Below are 25,511 nucleotides of genomic sequence, written 5' to 3'. Positions count from 1 at the left end.
TTTGAAACTGATAATGTGATGTGCATTCATTATAGTTTACGAACTCATTTTGCCACTGAGAAATCAGTTTCAAATACAGTTTCTATGTTAGGACAAAATATAATCTTGATGTTAGGTGATGGAATAAAATGTGATTTTATAAGCGTGATTATTTAGGGTCAGTTCCTGGGCAAGTTCTTACATCTCACCAGTGCCAGTAGTGGAAATTTGCTGTCACTGACAAAAACGAATAAAACAAAATAGCCTGGTAGCACATACGGCTGAGGAAAGTCACCTGGACGTTGCCAGTGTTATGCTATGCTACAATAGTTAAACATGCAGGGAAATATATTTATGTGCACATTGCTCTTCCTGTCTATAATGCTGGTTTAGACAGAAGTCTAACAGGAAGCTATTTGGCTCTGCTGATATGATTAGCTATCTGTAGAAGGCTGGATGATAGCCACACACACAGACAGTCCTGCAGATTAAGGCTCTCATTAGACAAAAAATGAATTCAATTTCAGTAAGAAGACAGAATGCCTTTTTTCCCCATTAACTGAGTAGCAGATGAAGAGAAGAATGTAAAAACATTAGAAACAAATTAATGGCTTTCTTCAACCCTCTCCTTCTTTACCCCCCCCCCCCCCCCCCTCTTTTTTTAACTTCTTCCTGTGATGGGATTAGTTTTCTTCTGGTGAAATTTCACAGTTTTCTAGATGTGTCACCATCCACCACTTCAGCTACCTACTTTGCCTAAAGGTAAAACAGTAGGGCACGCCCCTAAAAAATTCACATTGAAATTAATCAAAGACCTAATGCAGTTCAGCACTAACAGTAAAATAAACTGCATACCAGAGCATCCTTATTTTGACAGATTTCATGTATCCACATTTCATCTGATGTTTTAACTGTGGACCAACCTGTTGAGCAGGTGGTGGGTAATGGGTTTGTTAATAGCGATACCACCCTCCTCCTTCAGGATCTCCTCCAAAGCTCGGAGGCAATTCACCATCACCACGGGGTCCGGGTCCCTCAGGAGGCTGTAAAGTTCATTCACCACTGCTGCATCTGGAAAGAATCACAAACAAGAGGTTTCTGTACATGACGCTGATGTATCAGCAAGTGAAACACACCTGCTGATACATCAATAGTGATGGGATTAACTTTCTTCTTTCTTGCAAGAGAAGAAGAGAACTGTGTTAACGGGATAAAAAAATCCCCACCTATCTCAGAGCTAGGATGGAGGTTGTGCAATTTGGCCCAGCCGAGTACAGCCACACGTCGTACGCAGGCTGCTCTGTCTCTCAGTCCTGCTGTTAGAGGCTGCTCCACATACTCCACCAGGCTGGGTAACCTGGCACACAGACACATTCAAAACCAGTCATGAGTGGATGTGGCAGCTTACACTGAGGTCCCTGTGTACAACAGCTCACCTGAGGTTGGTCATGTTCCTGAGGGCTAGACTGCGGACCATTGGGTTTGGATCCTGGCAGTCCTTCCTCAGAGTGTTGATGACCAGCAGGGACAACTCCGGGTTTAAAGTGGCGTAGGAACACAGGAAGACATAAACCAATTTCTTCTGGACTACATCTACTGTGGCACAGGCTTTCACCATCTCACTGAACAGGCCAGACACATCTACCCCTTGTGACATGGTCCTGAAATGGAAGGGGGAGTAGAAGGGGGCCAGATAAACAAGAAGAAAGACAAAAGCGGGAATGAATAAGGAGGGGACAGTCAGAGTTGAAATAGAGAAAGAAAGATTAAAGGAAAATGAAAAATGGGGAAAGAGAACAAAGAAAGAGACACATGGAACAAGAGGAAATGATAGGACACAGGAAAACCTTTTAACATCACATTTAACAAACATTTCATTAACATATTCTTCTTACTAACACAACTTTGTCAGTGCCCAGATATTTCAAAAACATGTGAGTGCAGAGAAGAATATTTCTGCAGGCTTCTTGAAAGAGATCCAAAGCTCTCCTTTGGAAGCTGGTTGTCTTTTGTTCTGCTCTATATCAAGATGATCCCCCACTGCTTCAATAATATTCACGTCTGGGCTCTAGGGAAGCAAGTGCTCCATTGTGTGTTTTTCTCTATAGGTTTGTTTTTACTGCATTGGTACTCTGTTTGGAATCATTGCCGTACTGACAAACAAATCCACTGCCAATCAGATGCTATCCGGATGGTATTGCACGGTAGATTAAATCTGACAGTACTTTTCTGTCTTCATAATTCCATCAGTTCTGGCATGCTCCCCAACACACTGGCTGAAATGCAACCCCAAACCATGACAGAGCCTCCACCATGTTTTCAGATACCATTCAACTGCAGTAGACAGTATTTCTTAAGCCTGCCACTTCTGCTTTTGTCCTCGGTTTCTTTAGGGACAGCCTGCACGCCACTTTGAGATAGTTTTAGGCTAATAGTTTTAACCTCATTAGAGCAAAAATACTATTTCATGTCTTTCAAACACTGTTGCCAAAGTGCTTGCTCATAGGGGGTCATATGATTGTTGGGTTTTTCTCTGTATCTATGAAGCGCCTTGAGGCGACTTATGTTGTGATTTGGCGCTATATAAATAAAATTGAATTACTGTTACTGTTACTGTTGGCATTTCTGTAAATTTAACAAACAAATTGGAACAAATTATGTATTTTTGCAACAGGCTGCTAGTAAAAAAAGAGCCTAAAGAATACAAAGAATACAAAGCACAAACTAGGCCTTTGCTACTAAGTTGTCAGTTATGTGCAGACACAATGATTCATCCCTTCAGTTAGGCATCTTTTTATGCTTTAATGCTTCCTTCATAAGTTAGTGATAAGAAATATATATAATATAAAACAAACAACAAACAACCCTCTGAAAACAGTGAGGTACACGGACTGGACTGGAAATGAGTAAAGAGGAAGTTGAGGTCTAAAAAAAACACATCAGAAAGCCTTGTGAAATATTGTTTAAAAAACATACAAGAAAGTCTGGGTGCCTGAAAGCAAAATATAAAGAAATGAGGGGTGGCTCAAGCCTTTGCACAGTACTGTATATCTTCATATATTGACCTAATTTTCTTTTTAATGTTGCCCAGTGTTTAAGATCAACATTCATTATTGGAACAGAATAAGTCCACTTTAAACCTTCAGCTTACGTCTTTCCTTGAAATGATCTACTGCTTCGTAGTGAAAACAGGATGATAAACCCCCAGTCAGCAGTGATGTTAGTGCTATGTCACTAGTCCTAGTTGGTCTTAAGCCATTGAAACAAAGGGGAGTATTAGTCAAAACAACAGAGTGTTACTACTGAGGGGTACGATTGGTACCTAGGGGTTGTATAATGCTTATATGTTCACTTTCCTTTCCAATATTATTTATATAAAAGGCGAATGGAACTTTGGGGTCTTAATAATGAAGCCAATGTAAAAAAAGAGCCCTGTTTTCCTGGGTCCATCTCCTCACAGCTTTCCATTTTGATGTTTCTCGTGTATTTTTCATGATCCTTAAATTGTATTTGAATTACTAGAATCCATACTTTTAGTATAGTTTTATGTATTTGTTTAATGTTGCCTAACTTTCCAGATTGTTTATGATATGTAGTCTACACCAGTGTTTCACAAAGTGATTACAGTTTAACGCATCTGTTAACACAAGGGATGTTGAATTAAGTAGCTTGCTGTTTTTTTCTGTTGTTTCAACACTTCAGCTCTCTTTCCGTCAAAGACACAGCAAAGAGCGAGACTTTACAAAAGACACAAAAATGAATCATAGTGAATCGAGCCACATGTGGGACTGTTCAATTGGGTGTAAAATGAATTTCATCAATCTGAGCTTCCACAATAAATAAGCAAAATGTTAACAACGCTGACAACAATTTACAACCATTTTCACTGCGATTATCTCATTTTCTTCTTATTCACAGTTAGATGCTTATGACTCGTTGTCAGCAGTTGGAAGAATGTACTGATACAAGTGTGCAGGGACTGTATCTCAATTTGTTAAACATCATTACTGAGAATGTTTGTTCACATAGTTTCTTCTGAGCATTTCTCCTTATGTGTGGGAAGTTTCAACTGGGCTGCCTTGTGGACAACAAACACTCTTAAAATCCTCATCATGAAATGACTAAGTGTTTTTTGCAATTTTGTGAGAATATCGACAAAGCTCCTGGTTGTGTACAGCTTGGTAAAAAGTCCTTGCTGCTTTTGCAGATGTCTGTTCTTGTTCTGCATCAGTCAAGTTCTTATAGTTCTCTGCATGTGTAGGCTCATAATGTCGATTTAAACCATCATCCTTAACCATAACCATAGCAACCTGCTCTCCATCAGCTAAGCACACAGCATTACCTCTGATTTTAATAAATAACTTCTGAATAGAATACTGAATAGAAGTCAATGTCTAATAAAAGACTGCCAAACTCGTATTTCTCATAAACATGGAATCCAGCACATTTACAATGAAGCTGATTTCCTTGTGCACAGATATCTACGTAAATCTACAACAATAGCAGTCATCTACAGAACCAACAAAGCTGTATTGTAATTTCCCACAAAAATGATGTCATTCTTTCATATTTCCAGTTAGCTGCTAGCTAACACCTGCTTTTTCCAGTGACAATTAACTTAAATTGCATGGGGGATGGGTTGGGGTGGTAAGCAGGTTCCCAAAAGCAAATGTGTGCCCGGTGTTCCAGATCTACTGGCGTTTAGATCAACTGGCGTTGGTCGAACAGATGTGTGGCAGTCTTGCATTTCAGGAGCTGCTACCGACAAACCAGCAAAAAAACGCCAAATGTGTCATCTGTGACACTTGTGAGGTTATCTCAAACACACTCTGTCAGTCTTGATGCTGTTGAACAACAAAATGTTTAAAAATGTGGCGAGTTTACCTGGCGATATCCTCATGCGCGACGCAATCGCGAAAACAGCAAACAATTAACACCACGCCGATGTTGTTCACGGGACAGCAAGAGTAAACGATCGGGAGACTCTTGTCGTCGTTATCGTTCCCCTCGCACGGTTTATTTCTCCGAATTCAGCGTTTTTGCTTCATAACTACAGCGTGCAGTTTACTTTGTGCACTAACATGGAGTCGAGTCAACCAGCGCCACCTCTGGCCAAGTGCCACAGCCTACAGCCAGATCAACTTGTGACACACATCTACACCACGTTTGAATTCGTGTCATGCACATTTGTACCTTTCAATTGTCTGTGAAGGTTCTCAGTCATCCAGGTCATCGTAGTCAAAGGAGCTTGCAAAGAAAAGCGTCTGGACTTCTTTAAGTTGCTTGAAGACGTTTCACCTCTCATCCGAGAAGCTTCTTCAGTTCTAAGGTCAAATGGTGGAGAGTCCCAGATATAAACCTAGTGAGAGTAACCCCCCACAGAGGGACAAAAGGACCCCCTGATGATCCTCTAATCGCCTGAGCCAAGGTGTGAAACTGGGTGTGGGTCCCAATCAGCCAGTTTCGGGTGTGTTCATTGTGAAACCTGGCCCCACCTTATCATGCGAATTCCTGAGGTCAGATGGCCCAGTGGGCGTTAAGGCGTCTGGGAAGGGATCTCAAAACTGGATTATAGATGGCAGAGAGTTGGTGTCGTAAACCCCCGCCTCTGTTCAAAGATGGTCGCTCACAGTGGACATAGATGGCTTCTTTCACTCCTCTTTCAAACCATCTGTCCTCTCTGTCCAAAATGTGAACATTGGTATCCTCGAAAGAGTGTCCTTTATCCTAAGATGCAGATGGACTGCTGAGTCTTGTCCTGTGGAGGTGGCTCTTCTGTGTTGTGCCATGCGCTTGTGAAGTGGCTGTTTGGTCTCTCCAATGTAGAGGTCTGAGCATTCCTCGCTGCACTGTACAGCATACACCACATTGTTAAGTTTGTGTTTTGGCGTTTTGTCTTTCGGGTGAACCAGTTTTTGTCTGAGCGTGTTGCTGGGTCTGAAATGCACCGGGATGTCATGCTTGGAGAAAACTCTCCTGAGTTTCTCTGATACACCGGCTACATAGGGGATGACAATGTTGTTGCGTCTGTCCTTCTTATCCTCCCTCGCTGGTGTCTGGTCTTCTTTTCTGTGCCTCTTTGCTGACTTTAAGAACGCCCATTTAGGATAGCCGCACGTTTTGAGTGCTTCCTTTACATGTGTGTGTTCTTTCTTTTTTCCTTCAGGCTTAGAGGGAACATGTTCTGCCCGGTGGTGTAGGGTCCTAATTACTCCAAGTTTGTGTTCCAAAGGGTGATGGGAGTCAAAGAGGAGGTACTGGTCCGTGTGTGTGGGCTTCCGGTAAACTCCGATGTTGAGTTTGCCGTTCTCTTCAATGTGCACAGCGCAGTCCAGGAAAGGCAAACAGTTGTCCTTTGTGTCTTCCCTGGTGAACCTGATGTTTTTATCCACAGAGTTAATGTGCGCAGTGAAGGATTCCACTTCTTGTGTCTTGATTTTGACCCAGGTGTCGTCCACATATCTGTACCAGTGGCTGGGTACTCTTCCTTTGAAAGAGCCAAGAGCCTTTGATAGGTTTGTAGCTTGAACCCATCCGCTGGAACGTTGAATACAATATAATTACACTGCTAAGCAAGACACAAATAGGCAAAGTTCTTCATGTTACTCGTGCACGGGAGAGACCGGACAGAGCGCCGTCCCTTCGCTTGACCCCAGTTGCTCTCGTCCGTCCTCCCATAACACTGTCCTTTTATTGAGGTTACATGAATATGCATAGGTTCATTAACATACGACGTCTACATACAAACAAAGGGTACCTTGCCTGTGTGTGTGTGTGTGTGTGTGTGTGTGTGTGTGTGTTGCTGATCAAAGGGTCAAACATCCTTGGTCAGGAAGAGGGTAGACTAGACCCCCCCCCGGTGAGGAAGTCCAGCAGTTCATCTAAACAGAAAAGCACTTAGACTAGAACAGACGTAGCTACGTTAATCCTACCATAAAACAATAAGAGAAGGTATGACCTCTCTCATGCTCCCAGGATGTAGGCGTGGAATGCACACCAAGCCTCTGTAGCCTGTTAAAGATCACACAACTTATCACTACACAATTGATTATACACCTCTAAGCATCTATGGTTAAATATTTCTAAGCATAAATGACAATCAACAATACAAAACCTAACAGCCTTCCTTTCCACTTCCTCCATGTAAAGGTTGGCTACAATAGGTGACATGGGGGAGCCCATGGCACAGCCATGTTTTTGTCTGTAAAAGCCTTCGTTGTACTTGAAATATGTAGTGGTGAGGCAGAGGTCTAACAGTGTGCAGATCTGATGTGAAGTTGGTCCTGTCCTCCAAGGAGCTGTCTTCTTGTAGTCGTTTTCTGACAGTCTCCACGGCCTCCGTGGTGGGTATGCAAGTGAAGAGAGAGACTACATCAAAGGACACCATGGTTTCATCTGGATCCAGGGTAAGTTTCTGGACCTTGTCGGTGAAGTCGGTGGAGTTCTTGATGTGGTGTGGGGTGTTCCCCACGAGAGGCGCAAGGATGGTAGCAAGGTGTTTAGCAATGTTATAAGTGGCTGAGTTTATGCTGCTGACTATGGGTTTGAGTGGGACAGCTTCCTTGTGGATTTTAGGAAGTCCGTAAATGCAGGGTATGGCATCCCCTGGGTAAAGGCGGTGATATGTAAGGCGGTCAATAATTTTGTCCTTTTCAAAGTCTTGAAGGCAAGCTATAACTTTCTTTTTGTAGCTGCTTGTGGGGTCTCGCTTTAGGGCTTCGTAGGTATTGTTGTCACTGAGGAGAGTAGTGATCTTTGTATGGTAATCTGTAGTGTTTAGGACCACGGTGCATCTTCCCTTATCAGCTGGTAAAACAGTGATGTTGTGGTCTTTGCTCAGGGACGCGACGGCCTTCTTTTCCTGTATTGTGAGGTTGGATGGAGGGACTTTGGCACTGGAGAGCGTGGCTGAGACTTTCATCCTGATTTGCTCTGCTTCTGTCTGTGATAATTTATTAATCCGTATGGCAGATTCTGTGGCTGTGATGAGGTCCACTATGGGCAACTTTTGTGGAGAAATGGCAAAATTGAGTCCTTTGGCTAATACTCTCTTTTCAGGTTCAGTGAGAATCCTGTCTGAAAAGTTCTTAACCCATTTCTCCTGACTGACTTCAGGTGTGTTTTCTTCTCTGGGTTGTGTAGGTTCAGGATGAGGAGTGTGTGTTTTTGAAAGCAAGGTGTGAAATTTCCTGCGTTGTCTTTCTTTTCCTTTAGAGTGTTGGGCCCGCTGAGCCTTGTCCACAAACTTGTAAACCTCTTCTAAGATTGGAGAGGGTAGAAGGATTTCCAGTTCCTGCAGGGTCTGGCTGATCTTGATCTGGAGGGCATCTATGGTGAAATGGACCTGTCTTATCCTTTCACTTAAAAGGTGATTTTGTGCTCTCTGTAGAATCAAGTCTGCTCTGTATCCCCTGACAGTGGATCCAAGGCGCAGGCTCTTAGGAACAACTCTGCTTTGTCTACATCTTAGGTTGAAACGGAGATGGTTCCTATAATCCGCTAGTTTCCTTGATTCCCTTTCATACTCCCGCACCAGTTGAAGGGTGTTCCTCCCAAAATGTACGGCAATATGTCTGTGAAGGTTCTCAGTCATCCAGGTCATCGTAGTCAAAGGAGCTTGCAAAGAAAAGCGTCTGGACTTCTTTAAGTTGCTTGAAGACGTTTCACCTCTCATCCGAGAAGCTTCTACAAAAGGCGACTACAAATGTTGTGGGTGCTAAATAAACAGAAGAAATTGATCCCTGTTGTCTTTGCTTACTGATTGTTTTCAGTGTTGACAATCCACATTGCCGGGATTGTATCTGTCAACATGTTTGTGGGTAGATCTGGATGTACCAGGGGTTAGTGCAGCCACTCAGCCTCTACTCAATGTGATCATAGCAGCAGGTGCAGATGTGTCACAAGTTAATCTAGTAGTAGGCTATGGTACTTGGCCACAGGTGGCAGCAGTGGACTGACCTCCATTGGAGACTGCTCCAGCTGCTGTGTGATAGTGGATCTGCTACAAATTGAAGATCATAAGCAAGTTTTGGAAATTAACCCTTGTATTAAGTTGAAGAACAAACAATTGACATTGATTTTGTTGCGGGTCATTTAGATCCGTACTGTGTAAATCCACTCAGAATTATCCAAAAACTGCAATAAAACAATAGCAACTTTATTTTCCATTAGATAAACATGTAGAACACAGACATACAACAGTTAGACTTTCCATAACTATTTTAGGAACAATTTGGTTTTTCGTTCTTACAAACACATTTCTGTTGAACTTGCCCAACGTTCTCAGTTTTTCAATGCTCAACATTTTCTATTTTGTCCACATGATGGACAGAATGTAACTGTGTGCTTTCTGCAGATGTATTTCTTGCATTTCTCACAAAGAGTGCTTGTTTTCAAACAGGAACCTTCCTAACTAAGATTTAAAACAAAGGATTTCTACGTCTCCTCCAGTCTCACAAACAGATGACAAACCAAGCGACACACCTGAGTCACTGACTTTCTTAAATCCACTCACTCTCACTGGCTGTTTATTACTAATCACTGTGTAACTGCTGTGAATTCACAGTAACTGCCATCTCCTTACAAATGTTTATTAGATTAACCACACTTATACAGACTGTATATAACAACCAACTCTAAAATGTTTGTTCGCAGAGAAAAGACACAGGCAGACTACACTAACGACTACACTACAACACTAGTGAAATATTAGTGTCATTTCATTCATTTCAAAGGTTTATTTGCATGACGCACAAACAGACACAATTGAAAGGTACAAATGTGCATGACACGAATTCAAACGTGGTGTAGATGTGTGTCACAAGTTGATCTGGCTGTAGGCTGTGGCACTTGGCCAGAGGTGGCGCTGGTTGACTCGACTCCATGTTAGTGCACAAAGTAAACTGCACGCTGTAGTTATGAAGCAAAAACGCTGAATTCGGAGAAATAAACCGTGCGAGGGGAACGATAACGACGACAAGAGTCTCCCGATCGTTTACTCTTGCTGTCCCGTGAACAACATCGGCGTGGTGTTAATTGTTTGCTGTTTTCGCGATTGCGTCGCGCATGAGGATATCGCCAGGTAAACTCGCCACATTTTTAAACATTTTGTTGTTCAACAGCATCAAGACTGACAGACAGAGGTGTGGACTCGAGTCACATGACTTGGACTCGAGTCAGACTCGAGTCATTAATTTTATGACTTTAGACTTGACTTGAAAAAATGTTGTAAGACTTGTGACTTGACTTAGACTTTTACACCAATGACCTGGGACTTGAATTGGACTTGAACTGGTTTACTTGAAAAGACTTGATATTTTACCCCAAATATAAAATGTAACATGCATATAGAGATTGAAAATGTGATGTCATTCTGGGGTAGAACCACAAAGGATTCTGGGAACTCGTGGCAAGAGGTACTAGCGCACGCAGGCTTTTAATTGAAATCAGTTATACAGCGATAAAAAGAAACACAAAAAATGGCAAGAAGCTGTTGTATTATTAACTGCAATAGCTGGTCACATGACAGCCACGGGAAGCCGACGGGTAAAGAAATCGGTTGTTATCGGATTACGACGTTTAAGAGAAATTGTTCGAGCCATGTTTCCGAAGTAACAAAGAGGCGACGGATGGCCTGGATCGCAGCCATTCAAAGACCAAATATAACGTCCCAGAACACTCCAGCTCACAGGTTAGTCTGCTCCAAGCATTCCCACAAAGGTCAGTCTTCTGTTGTAGTTAATGCGTCATTTTCATAACATAATTGGTGATATAGGTTACAAGCAAGTCTGGCGCTGAACAGAAATTGTCGCGCTATGCTCCTTTGTTTATTGTGCATAAATAGTGAATTGTCCTGACACAATATTGTGTTTTGCTTCTGTTATTATGGTACATTGACAAAAACATACTTTTATTCACAGGATAAAACAGTTGTTTTGTATCACCAATTGCCCAGTACGATTACAGCATACAATATTATTGTCACTGCTACATTTCTGTAATGCGTACCAGAAATTATTTCCACTACTAATTAATTACCGTTGAGCTCAAAGGTCCTATTAATAAACGGTTAACGAATGTGTATTTATGACGACGATTTGTGAGACTGGTAAACTTATGATACGTACGATGGTCTTTCGTTCTACACGGTGCATTTCAAGGTCCTGCACCCATCCGTCGGTAAACTGTACCTGGGCTTGTTGCAGTGACCTGAAGTTACTAAACTTCATGAGTGTGTGCACTCACTCCAAGAACCGTATGATTATAAATATGCACATAAATATGCTACGATGAGATAGCTGACTTCATCTAACTAGCAAATGTTGTCCAGGCTACGTTGGTGATGCAGTTTTTTTTTAATGTGTATGATATTTTTGTCATGCGATTTTAAAGCCGGTCCTACAAGCGCATCCAAGAATAACATGCAGCTTATCTCAGAACTGTCAGTGAAAATTATTCTTGGAGCTAGGTTTAATTGAGCTGCATTTTAAAGAGGTGCAATTTCACAATTTGTGTATATTTTCTAAGTTCACTATTTTGTCATGTGTTGAGAAAAACACAGATTTAAAAATTACATGGTCTAATATTTACATTTAGCATAACTGCAACATCCTTTTTTCGTTTTTTTTAAAGACTCGAAAGGACTTGAAATTCAAAATTTCAGACTTGTGACTTTACTTGGACTTTTACACCAGTGACTTGAGACTCGACTCTGACTTGCCTGACATTACTTGAGACTTGACTTGAGACTTGAGGATAAAGACTTGAGACTTACTTGAGACTTGCAAAACAATGACTTGGTCCCACCTCTGCTGACAGAGTGTGTTTGAGATAACCTCACAAGTGTCACAGATGACACATTTGGCGTTTTTTTTGCTGGTTTGTCGGTAGCAGCTCCTGAAACGCAAGACTGCCACACATCTGTTCGACCAACGCCAGTTGATCTAAACGCCAGTAGATCTGGAACACCGGCCCCGTTTGACAGATGAATGCGACCTTGCAGGCAAACCGCAGCGCCTGGTGGCTGAGCAGAGGGATGAGATGAGTACCTGATCACTTTGAGGATGGTGTTCCTGTACCGCAGCGGGTCTGACTGGACGTTGGGGTTGGACAGAGCTCTCCTCAGCTCCCTCACCGTCTCCTCCCCGCCCAGATAAGGCATGGTAGCTAAGAGACACAAAAAACATCATTCTGCTTGTCAGTAACAAGCAGGTCAAACTGCACCTCTGGCTGTTGTTTTGATAACGCAGCCGGTGACCCAGCGTTCAGCCGGTGAGATAAAACGCAAAGCTTTTATATGACCCAGTAACACACGAACTTGTTCATTTTAAAAGCGTTACCGTTTAGCACTTTGAAGGACGAAGTTCATCCGTAACAACACAACAAAAAGGACTAGAATAATTACTCCCTCTACACATCCGCATTTCTTCTTCAGTGTTGTTTTTCTCGTTTTAATCCCACGCTGCTCTCTGCTGGCTGGCGTGAGTATAGCACGACAAAGGTAATACTCTCCCCTATCTGATACTTTGTTTATATTTCGGTGGAAAATGTTGCTTTACTCCATTTACTCCATCTGACAGTGGTTGTTAATCGTGTGCAGACCGACATAGGGTACAGTCTTATAGATTTAACTGCCTAGAGCAGAGCTGGATTAAACCACTGCAGGCACCTAAGAAACTGTTGAGTTTCAGTGACCCTTGTTACATTCTTTCTATAAGCATAGTATTGTTTAAAACAGAAAAGTAAATGCACACAGCAAAAAAGATCAAATTTGTAGATCCACAAACCAACTATTAAACTAAATTATCTATATTTCATCCCTGGATGTCTGGGACCATACAGTCCTTTTCTACTCTTGGCTGATAATCAGACTTTGTATAGCATAAGAATAAACTCAAATAATTATGACAAGACTGCTATAATCAAAAGAAAATATTTTTTTTAAATCATGCACATGAATGTTGGTCCAGATGCAAATGTGGAAAGTCAGAAGCTAGGAGAGTAGCAGCAAGAGCTCAGTTCCTTTACATTAAACATTAACTTGTAGTTTTCCTATTGAAACTGATATATCCCATGATGCTGATGCTCAAAGTTGGTTATGGAAAAAATGGGGAAAACAATATGATTTTCACTCAATATTGTTACATTTTGCTTTAAATTGATTTGGTTGAAATTACAGAAAACTTGTAATGCGTCTCTTCTGTCCAGAACATTTCATCTGGTTTTATCCTGCACTGATGTTTATGCAGGAAATGGTGGCACAAATAAGGTGATTTAAAAATAACCAAAATTCAACCTACTCCTGTGAACTTATTCTTGTGTTGTCCAGGGAGGGACTCACTGATTTCCATGGAAATCCCTCAGACAGCATCAGGTTTACATGCAAACATGCATGGATCAGCTATCTGTACACAGATCACTTTGGTAACCCAGTGTAAATCAGGCCGTATGCCGCTATAACTTTCTACGCATGCAGCCATTTGAAGATGACAAAATCCAGAATTTAACTGAAAAACTGTTAGCAGTGCATTTGCATATATTCATCCACCCAGTAGATCAATACTACTCTATTTACTCCAGGTAGGTAGGTAGGTAGGTCTCAGTGGATGTTTTTTTTTTTGTCTTCCAGAACAAGATCATGCTAAATGAGGCACATGCGTAGTGATGGATGTGTGTCAGTCCCACAAAGTAAAATGGGTCAACGGTCTCAATGTCAAAATGCTGGAGTAGCTATTAATCTAGAAATGAATATGATGTGAGATTAACATTTGTGAATTTGGACGTTGTCTGAATGTCCAAGTCAACACCAGTGATGGAGGAGCTGTCTGAGCAGCTTAATATTACAAGTATACTAGCAAGCAGGATGACTGATACTAACAACACGGCAGTACAGTCCTGACACGACTGGTGTATGCTTGTATTAAACATGACCAAAGGTTCAAATAATGAACTCATTGTATGTACTAATCCCTGTGAGGCAAAAGATCAGGCTTCAGACTGCTCCAAACCCCTTCAATGTTATTCTTAGCACTTTTCAGTGAAGGTTTCTTGGTGTAAAAATAAAAACGTGCCTTCACACTACAGTTGCATAAGACCCAAACAGCACTTTGGTCTAAATTGATGATGGGTTTATTTGATTGTGAAAAGCAAGAAATCTACAAACAGACAGCACTAGACCTCCAGCACTGAAAGTCCAATCCCTGATCCAGAGACAAACATCCACTCTGCCCGGCCCTGCTGGTTGGGGTTTGAAAGGCAGAGCTTCATTAACAAGGAAGGGCGGACTTTGTGCTTGGGCGGTCAGGCGACTGCTGACCCAGGTGGACAATCTGAACACGGCCCAACAGGTCCCAAAGGAAGCTGCTCAAACCTTCCTCTGGATGGCGTGGGCAGAGCCAGGTTCTAGGAGTGATACATCATTTCTTTTCCACAGTAAACCGTCACCAAATTAACACATTTAATGTTAGCCATACATCCTAAAATAAATCACCCTAATCCAACCATAACACACACACACACACACACACACACACACACACACACACACACACACACACACACACTTCTCATTATTTGCTACTTTGGGCAAGTATGATTCAGTATTTTTCTTTTTTATAGAACTGAAACTCATTTTCCAGAAGCTGTTTATGATTTTGATAAATCATATAAAACAAGTTTTCTATATGAAAGGCAACAGGGAAAAATAATGCTGAGAGAGGCAGTACATTGTGCCCTGAAGTTACAACATGAAACATGAGAAGTACACCATGTTTTAGCAGCTCCTTCTAAAGCTGGACATGTATGCAGCCTGTGGTCCATTTCCTGTCTCAGTGGATCACATGACACTGGGTTTTGGTCTGTGCACTGTCAACTTTTTGACAGAAAAGGTAGATGGGATGAACAACAATTAATACACACATAGACACACTTATTCTCTCTTGCACACACACACCAGAACAGTGTCAGAGGGTGACAGTGTCTATGACACACTGGGGTCAGGGCTGGTGGAGCTGTTTTCCTGATTTGCTGCCTGGCTTCCTCGGGGTGGAACCTCGATAATGCGGGGTTTGTCAATGATGCGAGCATGGCGGTCGCCTTTCTCCACAATACCAATAATCCACGCTCCGCCCACCGCCCCCTGACCCCCTGCTCCGGAGCTGAGGTTTTTCATCTCTGAGCAGAACTTGGCTGCCTGCTCTCTGGGCAGACACACCAGCAGCCCACCTGGAGAAGAGGGGGGAGAAGGGATGTGAGTTTCTAGCTTTAAATACTGCATTTATTCAAATTTAACCACATGTTTAATGTCACTGGTTGTACCGGATGTCTCAGCTGAAGTGCCCTGAAGCAGGTTAAACAGGTTTCCGCAGGCTTTACTGATGGCAGCCATCTTGGCTATGATTGGAAGGTTATGGATAACAAAGGCCACCTCGTTTTGCTGCTGTCTTGCCAGGTTGTTGGCGTGACCCAACAAGCCGAAACCAGTCACGTCTGTGGCAGCGTGGGCCTGGTACTTGTGCATTAGACCCGCCGCTGGAGGCAAAATGTGAATGAGCCAGAGTAGAACCACAAGAAAGAAAAGGGAAAATAAATTAATCAATAACAGCTGATATAAAGTCTGCTAACTGTAATTTAAACATTATTTAGTTAAATAGTTAACTAATAATACATTTGCATGACCACTAACGACTCAAGATCTTAATCAAAGTAGTGTACCTGTGCGGTTAAGGGTTGCCATGGAAAACATAGCTTCCTGATAGGCCTCTATAACTTCCTCTTTGGTGACAACCAGCTTGATCTTGTTCCACTTTTCAGGCTGGTAAAACAAAAACAACAACAAGATAATTAATCTTCAAAGCAGTGCTTTTATACATTTCTACATGCACAATGACCCACACATGGCAGCTGTGAACCTTTGCAGGAAGGAGAACTGTTAGCAAACAAAACATTTTTTTGTTACACGGACACAAACCCTGTCAGCAGTCTTGGGCGTTTCATCAAAGAACTGGAGCAATTTTAGCTCATGTGACCAGGAAGTAACCAATACATATTGTCTTTCTTGTAAACATTTTTCCAAATGTGTCAGCATGCAATTCTCACCAGATATTGTCAACCAAGTGCCAATTAATATCATGGTGTGGGGCTGTTTTCAGCTAGCCAACAAAGCTACCACACTACATATAACACTGAAGGAAGGATGAAAGGAAAAATGTACTGAGACATTCATGATAAAAGTCTGCTGCCATCTACCAGGAGGATGAGGATGAAACGAGGGTGATGTTTCAGCAAGACAATGATCCCAAACACACAGCTAAGGAAACTCTCAATTGGTTTCCTGTGGCAACATTACACTTAATATTTCTGTGAACACAGTTGAATGGCTAACCTGATCGATCCACAGATAAGCGTTTACAGCCACCCGAGTGCCCAGAGGTTTGGTCAGCACCAAAACGTCACCTGGTACAGCCCCATCAGGCCTGGAAAATAAAACAAAACGTAAACATAAAACATGCAAATCTTTGCATTTTGTGAGTCACAACCTTTCATAATGCGTTATTCATAAAAGGTCTTTGTTTCTTTGTCTTCACAGGCATCTCTGCTAATGAGGCACTGGCAGAACTTTTATTGTTCAATAGAATTTTATTGCCGATGAGCAATAAAAGTTAGTCATACCCAGAATATTGTAGCTGTAAGAGATAAGAATGCAGAGCGTCTCACAACACAGAGTTGACTTGTGTGGTCCCCCATGTTTCACAGCTGCTCAAACACAACCAGTATTTGAGTGAACACCCTCACTCTTGTTATGAAAGCTTAGCTGGATGTGGCCCTTCCTCCCCAGGCATCCTGGCTAGTTCAGTTATGCAGGTCTTGTCCTGCTGTGAGGCAGACTCCAACTCCACCTACTTGGACTGCAGTAGTCCTTGTTTTACACTGAAGTACCACTGAGTTGAAGGCCACTCTATCTAGAACTAAGTAGAGACCTGGCTTAGCTATGTCAGGAGTTGAACTAAATGTAGATATAAGACTCTCAAGAAAAGCCTGATATTGATAAGTTTGTCACGAATAAGTTTAAAAATAACAAATTTGTTGTATTCCCAGTCATTATTGGTATTATTTGATAATTACATTAAGAACGCATGTGCACCTCCATTTGTCATGCACATGCATCATCCCTGCCAAGAAGAAAATGTAAATCTGTGGCCACAGTTGAACACAAAATGTTAAAGTATTATTACAATTCAATGTAGTTTCAGGGGTTCTGGAGGTTTGTTAACAGTGTTAATTATGACCCTGATTTCCTTGTTACAGAGGTAGGATTGCATTAACAGTTGGGAAAAGGGAAGATCAGGTCCAAAAGGACATAAAGAGGTCTGTAAAAATGTAATAAATATGAGGTGAAATTCTAATTGACCAATTAAAATAAACATTAACAGTGATGTAATACCAACCAATCTGCATCACTGATATCAAAACCGGTGCTTTTAAAACTGGAATTCAATTAAGGAGAACTGCACCACTGACAGACTGGGGTGATCTAACTATAGTAAAGTAAAGCTGTTTCAGGTACTCACATAATGAACTCATTAGGCTGGCAGACGACCGATGCTACTCCTCCCACAATGATCCAGGGATTTATCACAGTCTGTCCACCTGTCACTGAAGTTCCTCCCTCTTCTGCTGCGTCACGAAAGCCTCGAATCATCAGCGGCATCACGCGCTCACGGTCCTGTTTCACACATGCATAAACACATGACCATAAACTATCAACGAAGCGCTTATGCTAGCTTTAATCAATGTTCATTTGTTTATGAAAATTACAAGGACACAAATCTGTTGACAGCCCCCACTTCATAATCACATCAGAGACTGACTCAACACAGCACACAAAATCCTACCTTTTCATTCATCTTCTGGCTGACACTCAGAAGCATCAGCATGTTGTCACACTCTGTGATGCCCATGGCATAGAGGTCGCTGAGGACATTAGCGCATGCTATCCTGCCCTGTAAGACAAACGGAGAGAGAGTAACAGTCATGTGACTGTTAGCTTTACAAAGCTCCCATAGATAGGTGGCACTCAAAGACAGAAATCCTCACCAAAAACTGCCAATGGCATAACTAATGAACAGAAGGAGCTGGAAGCTTTATCACAGTATCACAGTCTAATTGCCTGCGATGTGTTTTTTTTTTTTTTTTTAAATCTTGATATTATAGTCTGCAGTACTGTTTTGGACAAAATAAGTAATAATTTAATATGTGCATTTGAGGTTTTGGTTTTATGGGCTAAAATCTCCTATTATACTGCTATAATACTATAAAAAAGAAAAAAAAAAGATGTCACTTTAAACAAAGATGCCTAATTATCAGCAAGTTATCCTGTTACGTTGTTTGCATAGCTTTCCCTCCTTGCCCATGTACTGTGTAGTAATGCTTAGTGGCGGGAAATGCATGCTAGTAAACTCACCATCATGTATGGATCTTCCACCAGAGGGTAAAAGAAATCTGTGGTCTGGACAAGTGACAGTCCTCCATGTCTCAGAGGAATGACAGCGGAGTCCATCCCTATGCCTGTAAACACACCACAAGGATGAGGACAAGACAAGCAAACAAAAGTTGACTTATTTTGTGTTACTACTACTTTTTATTTTTGGTAGTCCGTATTTAACTGCAGTTAAACAAATTTAGTAGTCTAGTTATTACGGGACTGTTACACGGAATTGCCTGACACTGTCTGAACTTTACATGAATTTGTTTTAATCTTTGGGGGTTACTCAGTGTAACTTTGTATATTGCTGTTACACGGAGTTAGAAAGTGTGCAAGTCAGTTACAACAGGAACATTGGACTATCTGCACGAACTTCGCACTCAGAGCATCCGAGACATTTCTGCTGACTCATACTTACCGTGTGGTAATTTGATAACTCGCAAAACACGTGTCCTATACTTGCCTGGTTAGTTAACTATTACATGTATTAATTATTAATTATTTAGCCAAGCTAAAGCACTATTCAAGCTAAAGCTAAGCACTATATGGGTAGCTTTAGCTATCAATATAGTGTGTGTGTGTGTATTTGAATCTTAAAGTGTTTTCCGCCCATTGCTTTCTGTCAAATAAGCTGCCATTAGTAAACACAAGCTAGCTAGGTTAGCAACAGTTGCATTAGCTAACTGACGTTAACTTGGGTTTTAGAGTATAATGGCTAGCTCTACTAACTTCGAATTTGTCCTTTACCTAGTCGTGGGCCAGGTAGCTGTTGGCCGAACTCCGAAGCTTGGTCTCCGGCCTTCCCTGTCCCGTCGGCCCGGTCCGGCTCCAGTCCCGCCAGGAGTTTGAGCAGAGCCTCCTGCGGGACTTTGCAGCCTCATCCCTTCAGTTCCGAAAAGCTTGTAAGGCGGAACCCGCGCTCCAGTCCGTGCTCCTCGGGTTTGAACGGTTTGTATCCTGGGGGAAAACATCCCTCAGTGCCCACAGCCTCCACTGTGGGAGGCGGGGAAGTTGAGCCTGACATGCTCGTGGCCCTCTTCTCCCACACAATACCAGCTGCGTAGTATAACACCGGTGAACACAGGCACACGGATGAATGGAGCGTGTGGCTAGCGAGTGGTACGTGAAACGGAAGACCTTGGAAAAGTTAAACGGCATAAATGGAACTTCCTGGTGTTATTTTCACCATAAAATCGTTTGCGATTCAGCAGGTCTAACAGCATTCAAAATGTTTTTAAAAATTCCAAATACTACATTTGTTGCATAACTTGGGGATTTGATTTATTGTTACCACTATACCAGAAAAAAATAAGGGGGGGGGGGGGGGGGGGGGGTTTGGGGCAACAAATTGAATGAGCTCTAGAGAAAACGCTTTATTTTGTAGGTGATGACTCTACTTCCGGCTTCTCCCTGTGTTTCTCAGTCAAGCAATAGGACCACAGACTGATTAAGTGTGCCTATGTAAAGAGGCACACTTGTTACTATTCGTCGGATTTATTATTCTGCATATTATTAGGGCCCGAGCACTGACAGTGCGAAGGCCCTATTGTAATTGCTCTGTTTATTATTATTATTATTATTATTATTATTATTTCGGCAAATGAATTGGCCGTTTGAGGGCCTAAACATGCTCGAAAACTCATGAAATTTTGCACACGCGTCAGGTCTGGTGAAAATTTACGTATTTTAATGTTCTCAGTAGCGCCACCTAGAAAAATGAAAAACGCGAGCCCCCGGTATGGGTATGGCCTAAAGGTTTGAAAGTCGGTACACCTATATAACGTTCAGAGTCGAACAAAAAAGTCTATTATGGCAATGTCCTAAACCCAACAGGAAGTCCGCCATTTTGGATTGAATGTGACATTTTGGCTCTGATTTTACCGTTTCGATGCCTCGAACTTTAACGAACTCCTCCTTGGCATTTGGTCCTATACGCTTCAAATTTGGACAGTGTCAACTACACCCTTGTGCCATGTTAAATTGCGGAGCTTTTGAGTTTTCACAATACTATGAGGCCGTGGCGCCATGGCGAATTTCGATGACTCGCCATGAAAATCGTATTGCCTCTCATTTTGTCATACATTTTCTGACCTTGACCAAAGTGAACACATATGATAAGGCTCCACCCCTGAACATATTTCAACTGCCATATTTGACATCAAGGACAGCGCCACCTAGTGGGAACAGGAAATGTCATGTTTTACACTTTGGGGTACAGTATAGTGATGGGTGACATCTGCAGCCTCAAATTTCTCCAGGAAAGCCTTAAGGAGTTGGTCTTGGGTTACAGTGAAAACTGTGACTTTTCGCAAAAGGGTGTGACCCCAGCGGCATGGCGAACTTTGATGTCACGCCATGAAGAAACAAATTAGTATAACTCAATGAAATCCAGTCTGATCAGTACCAGACTTTACAGGCATGATGTCACACCCGCCCTGAACAGATTGATGTGCCCATTGTCGGAAATACGGACAGCGCCACCTAGTGGCAACAGGAAATGTCATGGCTTTAATTTTGTTGTACTGATTTTCACAGGTTCATCGTGGCCACCTCAAAAGCGGTGAATATCACCAACAGTCCCTCGTAATGCTTCAGTGTAAAAAATGTGACTTTAAACTGAACGGCGCACCCTGGTGGCAACGCTGTTCAACATGAAAGATGAAGTTACTTTTGAGGGGCTTGGAAAGTTTATAGAGGCTTGAAACTTGGCCCACGCCTCCAATGTGATGAAGGCTTTGTTGTTATGTAACCATTTTCCTTGAATAGCGCAAAATGGCTCCACAGCGCCCCCTACAAAATTCCAAAATATCAGCCCCTGCTCTGTGTTTTATCTATGAGTCTGAAACCTGGTAAGCTTATGGAAGATCATAAGATGTACAAAAAAGTCTCTTGGAGCAATATCCCAAATCCAACAGGAAGTCAGCCATTTTAAAGTTAATGTGTAATTTTGGCAACATTTTCCCATCTTTTCAGGCACCATACTTTGACGAACTCCTCCAAGGGATTTCATCAGATTGATGCAATCTCCTGTGTGTGGAATCTAAAGACCTTTGTGATGTTAAATTGCGAAGCTTTTTACATTCAGGGAAACGGGGTGGTCATGGCGGCACGTAGAGTTTCAATCACTCGCCAAAAAGCAGTAATCTGCTGTCACTCAAAGACACAATGTCCAATCTCTCCCAAAGCTCATAGGCGTGATGAGACTCGAGCTCGGAAATGTTTGTTATGCCATTTGTACATAATGGTTAGAGTGCCACCTAGTGGAACGACTAACTAATCATGAATGAATGAGTTGAAATGTTAGCTGGTGGTTAAATGCATGAATTCCATCAATGTGACATCAGATCGGAGGTGCTGGTTTTAGGTGTTGGGCGTGGCTCGACGCGCCGGGGGTGCCCTGAACAGATTGATGTGCCCATTGTCGGAAATACGGACAGCGCCACCTAGTGGCAACAGGAAATGTCATGGCTTTAATTTTGTTGTACTGATTTTCACAGGTTCATTGTGGCCACCTCAAAAGCGGTGAATATCACCATCAGTCCCTCGTGATGCTTCAGTGCAAAAATTGTGTCTTTAAACTGAACGGCGCACCCTGGTGGCAACGCGGTTCACCATGAAAGATGAAGTGGCTTTTGAGGGGCTTGGAAAGTTTATAGAGGCTTGAAATTTGGCACACACCTCCAAATGGATGAAGGCTTTGTTGTCATGTGATCATTTTCATTGAATAGCGCGAAATTGCTCCACAGCGCCCCCTACAAAATTTCAAAATATCAGCCCCTGCTCTGTGTTCTATGTATGAGTCTGAAACCTGGTAAGCTTATAGGAGATATCAAGATGTACAAAAAAGTATCTTGGAGCAATATCCCAAATCCAACAGGAAGTCAGCCATTTTAAAATTAATGTGCAATTTTGGCAACATTTTCCCCTCTTTTCAGGCACCGTTCTTTGACGAACTCCTCCAAGGGATTTCATCAGATTGATGCAATCTCCTGTGTGTGGAATCTAAAGACCTTTGTGATGTTAAATTGCGAAGCTTTTTACATTCAGGGAAACGGGGTGGTCATGGCGGCACGTAGAGTTTCAATCACTCGCCAAAAAGCAGTAATCTGCTGTCACTCAAAGACACAATGTCCAATCTCTCCCAAAGCTCATAGGCGTGATGAGACTCGAGCTCGGAAATGTTTGTTATGCCATTTGTACATAATGGTTAGAGTGCCACCTAGTGGAACGACTAACTAATCATGAATGAATGAGTTGAAATGTTAGCTGGTGGTTAAATGCATGAATTCCATCAATGTGACATCAGATCGGAGGTGCTGGTTTTAGGTGTTGGGCGTGGCTCGACACGCCGGGGGTGCGAGGGCCCTCATAACGCTGCTTGCAGCTTTAATTATAAATGTATTTGAAAGTAGATTAAACACATCTGTGTCGGCCGTGGCTCATTAAAGTTCTTGTCTTTAAATGAACCTTGTCTTTGTGTGTTTCAGGTACTGAAATCTCAAAGACTGAATGAACCAGCATTGCAGCCATGGGTCATTGTGAGCATCACAGGGAAGGTTGCACCTGTATGACCTGCACCCATGTCGCTGCTCTTCTGTTTAAGTAGAAGCAACAGTGTTGATCCGTGTCACAGGGACTGTTACAGATGAACCTACATACTGGGTTTTGCTGGGTAATATGGCCAAGATACTGTCAGTGGTTGGCCATAAGATAGACCTCTACTCTTCAGCGGCCCAAAAAGGGCTCTGGATCAAAACAAAAACAGACCATCTGCAGTGACAGGTAAAAGAAGCCGTCCTCAAAAAAGAAAAATTCCACCTGCTACTGTGGAGGAGTTGTCTCAAGAGATGGGAAAATATTTTTCCAAGCATAGTTCTGTTCTGAATAACCCATAATGTTGCATTTAGGGGGCTATATAAATGATTTGCATTTACTGAATATGTACTTACTAAGTAACACTGTTCAAAAGTTGAATAAAGAAACAAATGTTTACCTTTTTTTTTTAAATTACAACCACGTTGTAAAACATCACATCAGTCACAATGTAGTATCCATGTCGTTTATAGTTTACAAATGACAAAATGTTCACATAAAATCATGACAGCATTTAAATAATATCACCCACTACTAGCATTCTGTAATTTACTGTCTCTTTTTAAATGTATCACTATACAGCACAAGACTTTTAAGAGTATTTAACAAGAGCATTTTCCCCTGGTTTTACTACCACACTGGGGCACATGTTCACCAAAACGCAGCAAACCTTTGCCATCTTATCCAGGAGGGTCACCTTTTCACCCTCACATGGAAGATGTAATCTGATTGGCATGGTGGTATGCAGCATGTAGTTTGAAGCAAAGGTTCCGGCAGTGCCCCATGTGTAGTGTTGGAAACCAGTTAGGATTTGTTTCATCCATTTCATAGGCTGGTTTGCTTGCAATAATGCCAAATAATTAGCAACTCTATAAATAGAAGGTAGTTCTGCAAAATCACTCATTATGATGTTTGTTCTAATTTGCTATGACCTCAGAGCACATTGAAAATAAAACTAATAGGCTATAAACAGTAATATGAACTTATTTAGAACTTACCAGAATGAAAATACTGTAGCACACCAACAGATATCTGGGGATGGTAGAGAACTGGATATCAGCTCGTCTCACAGCTGCTATGCAGGCTAGACGCCTTCTTTTGGTAACATCCGATACATAAGCTCCCTCATGATGCTTCCAGGTGAGGAAACAATGAAAAGAGGGTCCATTTTCAAGCTTATTTCCTTGCCGGTTGTGCAATCTAACATCACAACCGACCACACAGCAAGCATTTGTTTGGCCTGCTGATATGGCGCCTCGACCAAAAATCCTGGCTACGCCCCATCCGGTAAGATCACGCTCCAGAGCCCTATTACGGATCTAGAAAGAAGATGCTGCATTTTTAACTCTGAGAGAGATGGAGAATGAGCCTATTTCCAAAAAAAGTGGAGTGTGTTCCTTTAATTACTATATTGTATATATTGTCAAAAATTAAAGTGAACATAGCAGTTGTTGTATCTTGTTTACTGTATTACTGAAAGATGATTTCAAAGTCAAGTTAACGCCACATTATAGTGAGATATTGTGTAATGTGAAATACTGTAAGCAAATGAACAAACAACCTAATTCTTGCTAAACCTTTGACTGTTTTGTTTGAATCCAACTGTTTTTTGCAGATGTACATAAGACATGTTTTACTTTTATTATTATTATTATCATTATTGCACTAAATACATTTTAAATAAAGGATACTTTGATATACATTCTACCGTAAGGTTGGAAATGTATTTTCTTCACCCTAAAATATCTTTTGAAATGTATTTCAGTTTGAAAAAAATATATTTTCAATTTCAAAAATATATTTCTTTGAGCATCACAAATACAACATATTTACCATATATTTGAAATATATTTTGGCCAGGAAAAATGTATTTTTTTTACCGTATTAAATTCCTTAACTACAGCCACATTAGCTCCACTACACTGTACGCCGGGCCGGATGTGGCCCGCGGGCCTTGACTTTGACACGTGTTGTAAACGGTTTCTTTATAGTTGCGAGAAAGCATTTACGATGACGCAAAACAAAGGCAAGGTGAGTCTAACGTGTGAAGCAATGGTGTGACTATGCCGAAATTGTGTCGAGGTTAAGAAACAATCAGAGCGGTTTCCACAGTGACATCTCATAATGATGGTTTTGTGAAGAAAAAAAAAAGAAAAAAAAATACACAAACTCTGCACAATTACAATTAAGGCCAATTATTACACCAGACTATCAATAACTTCGATCAGCACGTGTTTTGGGGAAATACCGGTACAAACAAGGAAGAAAAAACACCGAGGCTGTTCCCACATTGAGTGCTCGCTGATGGTAGTGTCCTTCAGAAAATTTTCAACAATACCATTTTCTCTCTGTTGACCTTCTTGAAGCTGTTTCAGTTGCTTAGTGATTGTTATGAAACACACAATAAATCCAGCTATAAAATAAAATATATTGAGAATGGACCGATATGTTTATTGTG

At 41.7% G+C, this 25,511-nt stretch overlaps 2 protein-coding genes across 2 annotated transcripts in view; both read right to left on the bottom strand.

Moving 5' to 3' along the window:
- Positions 1-12,398, bottom strand: part of ap4b1 (adaptor related protein complex 4 subunit beta 1) — a 46,036-nt gene extending 33,638 nt beyond the window's left edge. The window contains exons 1-5 of the mRNA XM_085344304.1: positions 12,318-12,398; positions 12,027-12,144; positions 1,416-1,640; positions 1,206-1,336; positions 903-1,050 (exon numbers count right to left, since the gene is read on the bottom strand). Of these exons, the coding sequence (XP_085200430.1) occupies positions 903-1,050; positions 1,206-1,336; positions 1,416-1,640; positions 12,027-12,139 (617 nt within the window). The 5' untranslated portion in view covers positions 12,140-12,144; positions 12,318-12,398. The remainder of the gene's footprint in view (positions 1-902; positions 1,051-1,205; positions 1,337-1,415; positions 1,641-12,026; positions 12,145-12,317) is intronic.
- A 1,696-nt stretch (positions 12,399-14,094) lies between these two features.
- Positions 14,095-19,579, bottom strand: sephs3 (selenophosphate synthetase 3). The gene is made up of 8 exons (XM_085344396.1): positions 19,208-19,579; positions 18,440-18,543; positions 17,871-17,978; positions 17,547-17,701; positions 16,361-16,451; positions 15,691-15,790; positions 15,295-15,507; positions 14,095-15,201 (listed from the first exon to the last, which is right to left on the bottom strand). Exons 1-8 carry the CDS (start codon positions 19,482-19,484, stop codon positions 14,957-14,959), a joined length of 1,293 nt encoding a protein of 430 aa, XP_085200522.1. The 5' UTR covers positions 19,485-19,579; the 3' UTR covers positions 14,095-14,956.
- Between the last annotated feature and the right edge of the window lie 5,932 nt (positions 19,580-25,511).

The sequence above is a fragment of the Diplotaxodon limnothrissa genome, linkage group LG20 (genome assembly GCF_057381915.1).
Source record: "Diplotaxodon limnothrissa isolate DT_005_m linkage group LG20, D_limnothrissa_male_GT1.1, whole genome shotgun sequence".
NCBI classification, from domain to species: Eukaryota; Metazoa; Chordata; class Actinopteri; order Cichliformes; family Cichlidae; genus Diplotaxodon; species Diplotaxodon limnothrissa.
The sequence above is the reverse complement of the archived record's forward strand: the minus strand, read 5'-3'. Positions and strand labels throughout refer to the sequence as shown.